This window comes from Hylobates moloch, unplaced genomic scaffold (assembly GCF_009828535.3).
Source record: "Hylobates moloch isolate HMO894 unplaced genomic scaffold, HMol_V3 SCAFFOLD_23, whole genome shotgun sequence".
Lineage (NCBI taxonomy): Eukaryota > Metazoa > Chordata > Mammalia > Primates > Hylobatidae > Hylobates > Hylobates moloch.
Genome location: NW_026652298.1, coordinates 27,714,895 through 27,722,011, shown reverse-complemented (window position 1 = coordinate 27,722,011; position 7,117 = coordinate 27,714,895). Strand labels below are relative to the sequence as shown.

At 44.3% G+C, this 7,117-nt stretch overlaps 1 protein-coding gene and 1 non-coding gene across 2 annotated transcripts in view; both read left to right on the top strand.

Annotated features, from left to right (window-relative positions):
* LOC131382356 (zinc finger matrin-type protein 1-like) overlaps window positions 1-6,887 on the top strand; it is a gene marked incomplete at both ends in the record, with an annotated part of 10,076 nt that extends 3,189 nt beyond the window's left edge. Inside the window, 3 exons of the mRNA XM_058433933.1 lie at window positions 5,544-5,590; window positions 6,543-6,553; window positions 6,863-6,887. Coding sequence (XP_058289916.1) covers window positions 5,544-5,590; window positions 6,543-6,553; window positions 6,863-6,887 — 83 coding nt within the window. The remainder of the gene's footprint in view (window positions 1-5,543; window positions 5,591-6,542; window positions 6,554-6,862) is intronic.
* LOC116462812 (U7 small nuclear RNA) lies at window positions 3,231-3,292 on the top strand. Its single transcript, XR_004246467.1, has one exon. It is a non-coding gene; the product is annotated as a U7 small nuclear RNA (small nuclear RNA).
* Window positions 6,888-7,117: the final 230 nt, after the last annotated feature.

Below are 7,117 nucleotides of genomic sequence, written 5' to 3'. Positions count from 1 at the left end.
TCTGTCGCCCAGGCTGGAGCGCAGTGGCGCGACCTCGGCTCACTGCAAGCTCCGCCTCCCGGGTTTACGCCATTCTCCTGCCTCAGCTTCCCGAGTTGCTGGGACTACAGGTGCCTGCCACCACACCCGGCTAATTTTTTGTTTTTTAGTACAGACGAGGTTTCACCGTGTTAGCCAGGATGGTCTCGGTCTCCTGACCTTATGATCCACCCGCCTCGGCCTCCCAAAGTGCTGGCATTACAGGCATGAGCCACTGCGCCCAGCCTAGTTATATTTTTTAAATTTATGTTTATCTTATCTTGACCTAATTATCTTTTTATTGCTTGGATGAGTAATCTCCATTCCACTCTTTAACATGGGGCATAAAATGTAGCTGCGTTTCTTCCCTGAGTTGAAGCTCTCCCACTATGTTTGGCCACAAGTAATACAATATATTTTTTTACAACTGTATTATGTTTTTTACAATTACTATACAAATCACACGTTTCCATTAAAAAACAACTTGATAAATGCAGAAAAAAACCCAAAAAAGTCACTCATAACCGTCCCCCATTAAACACACCTACTACTGTCTTCTGATCTCTATTTCTAGATTTACTTATTTAAAATATGGTGTTTTTATGTCATATGTAAAATTTTGTACCCTATAAAGGATGATAAAATTCTCTGATCACTGTATTTTAAAAATCAAGTGAATTGGGCCAGGCTCGGTTGTTCACACCTGTAATCCCAGCACTTTGGGAGGCCAAGGCGGGCGGATCACCTGCAGTCAGGAGTTCAAGACCAACCTGACGAACTTGGTGAAACCCTGTCTCGACTAAAAATACAAAATTAGCCGGATGTGGTGGCACATGCCTGTAATCCCAGCTACTCAGGAGGCTGAGGCAGGATAATCGCTTGAACCCCAGGAGGCGGAGGTTGCAGTGAGCTGAGGTTGCGCTATTGCACTCCAGCCTGGGCAAAAAGAGCGAAACTCTGTCTCAAAAAATAAAATAAAAAATAAAATAAAAATCCAGTGAATTGTTACCATTTATGGTAGACTTACCATGTGCCAGGCTCTGTACTAGGCACTTGACTCGAATTCTCTTCTTTAATGCTGCAAAACTCCCACTGTGGTTAAGTGCTGTCGTTGTCCCTCATCTATACGGTGAGCAAGCTGAGCCTCACCGCTGGTAAATGGCAGAGGTGGAGTGAGAACCCAGGCAGCCCAGCCATGGGACCTGTATTCCTAACCACTGTGCCTCCAGAGATCAAGCATGAGCCCTTCCCTGCGTGGCCAGTGTGGGCGGTGGAGAGCGATTTTCATTCTTTTCCTTCACAATAGCAAGATTGAGAAACTAACCAGAAATAGTATGAATAATCATTTCTGTATCCCGTATTTACACCATACAAATTCTGAGCCACTTTCCTTCACTGTCTCTAATCCTCACAAGAAATCTTGATGGTTTGTGTACTGTGACCACCATTTCATAGTTGAGGAAACTTGATCAGAAAGCTCGAGTAACTTCTGCAGAGTCACAGAGCTAGTGACTTGGGGGAGTTGAGAGTCTAACTCCAAGATCTGTGTCATACTACTTCTCAATTAAAAAAAAAATTTAAAAATATCTTCTAAAACCCAGATGAAAATGAGAAGAGAATGGTCCATTGTCATTTGCGTACCTTTGTCATTTGCGTATTAGTAACTTTAGCATTTCTGTGGCACCAAGCTGGCTGGATCCAGAGGGCATGAGATGCATTCTTGGGTTGATCCGGGGGGAAAGGGTATATTGAGTCATGGCAGATTTGGCCTGGCACAGCTGGAAAATGAGGCTTCACTCACTTCTTGGAATTGCATTAGAGCCTCTGAAGTCAAATATTTATAAAATAATGATTGCCTAATGAGAAGGCAGATTTGTGTGCACAAAAAGTGTTATTTATAGGAAGCATATCTGTTGTTACCAACCCCAGACATTTTACCAGGCCAAGAAGCTGGTTTATTTAAAATCATAGACCTGGAAAGGTCTTTGGGAATTTAATTGAGGCCAGGCTTAGTAGCTCACAGCTGTAATCTAAGCACTTTGATAGGCGAAGACCGGCAGATCACTCGAGGTCAGGAATTCCAGACCAACCTGGCCAACATGGTGAAAACCCGCCTCTACTAAAAATACAAAAATTAAAGCCAGATGTGGTGGCTCACACCTGTAATCCCAGCACTTTGGGAGGCTGAAGAGGGTGGATCACTTGAGGTCAGGAGTTCAAGACCAGCCTGGCCAACATGGCGAAAACCCATCTCTACTAAAAATACAAAAATTAGCTGGGCCCAATGGCATGCACCTGTAATCCCAGCTACTTGGGAGGCCAAGGCAGAATTGCTTGAACCTGGCAGGCGGAGGTTGACGTGAGCCAAGATCTCTCCACTGCGCTCCAGCCTGGGTGACAGAGTGAGACTTCGTCTCAAAAAAAAAAAAAAAAAAAAGGGAAATTTAATTGAGAACACTGAGATCAGGGAAATTTCATTTTCTAAGGAAGTTAGTGAAGGAGAATGATCCAGAAATTTCTGCCCACATCTTTCGAGTCTATTGAACCTTCCACCACACATATTATTTTGCTTTACTACTTTTGAAAAGTATAACAGGCCAGAAAGAAATTGAATGCTGATTATGTGGTTTATGGTATGTGGATCTTAATAAATCAAATCTGTCACTTTAAAAAATCAGAGCTCCACCCTGGAGTCATACTCTAATTTTTTCTATTTTCCTCCCTTTCTGATCCTTTATCCCACTTTCTTTTTCTTCCTCTTCCTTCTCCTTCTTCTTTGTCAAATAGAGGATTGAGTTATTATCATTGATCCATACAAAGTCCGTCTCTCATTTATTTTCTTTAATTCCCACTCCCCATTTCTACTCCCCGTCTTCCCATGTGCAACCTTCCTAATATGTTTGATACGCATCTTTTTGTTTGTATGTATTTTTAGAAAATGTTTATTGTTTTGTGTGCAAAAAAAATTAATTAAAAAGAGGAAAAAAAAAATCAGAGCTCCAGCCTGGGCAACATGGCGAAACTGCATCTCTACTAAAAATACAAAAAATTACCCAGGTGTAGTAGTGCACACCTGTAGTCCCAGCTACTCAGGAGGGTGAGGTGGAGGAGCACCTGAGCTTGGGAAGTCAAAGCGGCAGTGAGCTGTGATTGTGCCACTGGACTCCAGCCTTGTTGAGAATGAATGAATTAATTAATAAAAATTAGAGCTTTAGTATTACATCTCCTTTACAATTTGTCTAGAAGGTTTTCTGGTCTTTATCAGAAAGCCTCCCCCAACCCCCGCCCCAAAAAAAAATCAGGTCGGGCGCAGTGGCTCATGCCTGTAATCTCAGCACTTTGGGAGGCCAAGGCAGGTGGATCACGAGGTCAGGAGATCGAGACCATCCTGGCTAACACGGTGAAACCCCGTCTCTGCTAAAAAAAAAAATACGAAAAATTAGCTGGGCGTGGTGGCTTGCACCTGTAGTCCCAGCTACTGGGGAGGCTGAGGTAGGAGAATTGCTTGGACCCGGGAGGTGGAGGTTGCAGTGAGCCGAGATCATGCCACTGCACTCCATCCTGGGCCAGAGAGCAAGACTCTATCTCAAAAAAAAAAAAAAAAAAAAAAAAAATTAGCGCTTCAATAGAATGTCAATACTTTTATATTAACTGCTCTTCACACAACTACTATTTGCCTTATTTTTGTCTCTGTTTTTTTTTTTCTAGATTAATGATGTTTTGCAGCAGTTTTCTACGTCTGAAATTTTTTATGTCTCTGGAACCCAGAATTTGCTAAGAGATGGAAGAACCTCAGAAAAACTATCTGAACACAATAGACCTTGAGAAAGACGAACCTCTCAAAAGCACCGGCCCTCAGATTTCTGTTAGTGAATTTTCTTGCCACTGCTGCTACGACATCCTGGTTAACCCCACCACCTTGAACTGTGGACACAGCTTCTGCCGTCACTGCCTTGCTTTATGGTGGGCATCTTCAAAGAAAACAGAATGTCCAGAATGCAGAGAAAAATGGGAAGGTTTCCCCAAAGTCAATATTCTCCTCAGGTAATGCTCAGCCTGTATTGGTAGCACAGACAGCCCATAAAATGTGGTTTCTCTCTTGCTTTTTTTTTTTTTTTTAACAGACATGGGGTCTCGCTATGTTTCCCAGGCTGGTCTCAAAATCCTGACCTCAAGTGATCCTGCCACTTCAGCCTCCCAAAGTGCTAGGATCACAGGTGTGAGCCACCATGTCCGGCCAATGGGCTTTCTCTTAACGGGAACAGCAGTGTTTGAAAGGTCGCAAACTTGGAGCCCACCTCCTTGGGGTCATAGTGGATCTTCTGGAATATGAGTCAGGGAGCTCAAGGAACTGGAAATCCAGATTATCTTCCTCATAGATGACCATGACTTTTTAAATTATTTATCATGAATGAAGGAAAGAAAGAAAGTCTGGTTAGCAGACCGTTGCTGGTAATCCTGTCATAAAAAGGCCAGACCAGTGGCTTACGCCTGTAATCCCAACACTTTCAGAGGCTGAGGTAGGAACATTGCTTGACGCCAGAAATTTAGAACCAGCCTGGGCAACACGGTGAGTCCTTATCTCTACAGAAAGTTTTAAAAATTAGCCAGGTGTGGTGGCACACGCCTATAGTCCCAGCTATGCCAGTGGCTGAGGTGGGAGGATTGCTTGAGCCTGGGAGGTCAAGGCTGCAATGAACTCACACCACTACACTCCAGCCTGGGCAACAGAGCAAGACCCTGTCTCAAAAAAAAAAAAGGAAAGAAAGAAAGAAAGCAAATGGTATAACTGTACAGTTGTGAATAACTGGTTTGTTCCTGATTTTAATAATCTTTAAATAACCCCAGTTCCAGTTATCACATTAATAGAGTTTCTCATGTGTAGCATCACAGTGCCAAAACCATCTTTCAGATGGCTTGTTATTTTCTGCTTCTTTGGCTCATAATGTACCTGTGAAGGCTCTGAGGCTTAAATCCTCTTCCCCTCTTCTATTGTCTAACAATGTGTGTGCCCTTCTTGATTTCAACAGAGTACTAGAAAGTTCCATGAACCCAACCTTTTCTTTTTCACAAAAGATGTGTTTACTCTTTGCTCTTACCTGTCAGTCTTGCTTCAGCTGAAGGTTAAATTTAATCTTAAATTAAAGGAGGGTTCTTTGTGTATAACTGAACATTTAAAAGGAGCCCTACAATTTAAGCTGACAGTTGGTCTTTCTCTTATTACTGAATTTTGCTTTTTTCCCTCCTTATAAACTGATTTTAATAACATAAGATACATATATATGTATATACACATACACACACACACACACACACACACACACACACACACACACGCATATATTCGTTGTTTATATTCTTTGAGACAAAGTCTCATCCTGTCGCCCAGGCTGGAGTGCAGTGGTGCGACGACCTATATTCTTTGAGACAAAGTCTTACTCTGTCGCCCAGGCTGGAGTGCAGTGGTGCGACCTTGGCTCACTGCAACCTCCACCTCCTAGGTTCAAGTGATTCTCCTGCCTCAGCCTCCGGAGTAGCTGGGATTACAGGAGCCTGCTACCACACCCAGCTAATTTTGGGGTTTTTTTGGTTTTTTTTGTTTTGTTTTTTGAGACAGAGTTTCACTCTTGTTTCCTAGGCTGGAGTGCAATGGCGTGATCTCGACTTACCGCAACCTCTCCCTCCCGGGTTCAAGCAGTTCTCCTGCCTCAGCTTCCCTAGTAGCTGGGATTACAGGCACTTGCCACCACGCCCGGCTAATTTTGTATTTTTGGTAGAGACGGGGTTTCCCCATGTTGGTGAGGCTAGTCTCAAACTCCTTACCTCAGATGATCCGCCTGCCTTGGCCTCCCAAAGTGCTGGGATTATAGGCGTGAGCCACTGTGCCTGGCGAATGTTTGTATTTTCAGTAGAGATGGGGTTTCACGATTTTGGCCAGCCTGGTCTTGAACTCCTGACCTCTAGTGATCCGCCCGTTTTGGCCTCCCAAAGTGCTGGGATTACAGGCGTGAGCCACTGTGCCTGGCCAAATGCCCAGCTAAAATTTTTTTTTGATTAAGATGCAGCTTCACCCTTGTTGCCCAGGCTGGAGTGCAGTGGCGCAATCTCGGCTCACCCCAACCTCCGTCTCCCAGGTTCAAGCGATTCTCCTGCCTCAGCCTCCCAAGTAGCTGGGATTACAGGCATGTGCCACCGTACCTGGCTAATTTTGTATTTTTCTTAGAGACTGAGTTTCTCCATGTTGGTCAGGCTGGTCTCATACTCCCGACCTCAGGTGATCTGCCCACCTCAGCCTCCCAAAGTGCTGGGATTACAGGCATGAGCCCCCACGCCCAGCCTCTTTTTAAAATATTGGGAAATTACTGATAAAACTAAAGATCCCTTTGACCCCTCATTTTCCCATCTTAGAATCCTTTCTTTTTTCCTCAGAGTAATTTCAGTTATGATTTAGTTGTGCTTTTGTTCAGATTTTTTTAAATACTTTTTTTTTTAAACTTTTTAGTACAGATGAGGTCTCACTATGTTGCCCAGGCTGGTCTCCAACTCCTGAGCTCAAGTGAACCTCCTGCCTCAGCATCCCACAGTGCTGAGATTACAGGCGTGAGCCACTACACCCAGCCTCAGATTTTTAAAAATACTCTTTTTTGAGACAGAGTCTTGCTCTATTGCCCAGGCTGGAGTGCAGTGGTGTGATCTCAGCTCACTGAAACCTCCTCCTCCCAGGTTCAAGCCATTCTCCTGCCTCAGCCTCCCAAGTAGCTGGGATTACAGGCACCCACCACCACACCCGGTTGATTTTTGTATTTTTAGTAGATACAGAGTTTCACCATGTTGGCCAGGCTGATCTGGAACTCCTGACCATAAGTGATCTGCCCACCCCGGCCTCCCAAGATACTGGGATTACAGGCGTGAGCTACCGCACCCGGCTTAAAAATACTTTTAAACACACATGTGCCAGGCTGGGCACGGTGGCTCACGCCTGTAATCCCAGTACCTTGGGAGGGCCGAGGCAGGCAGATCTCATGAGGCCAGGAATTCAAGACCAACCTGGCCAACATGACCAAAAATACAAAAATTAGCCTGGCGTAATGGTGCATGC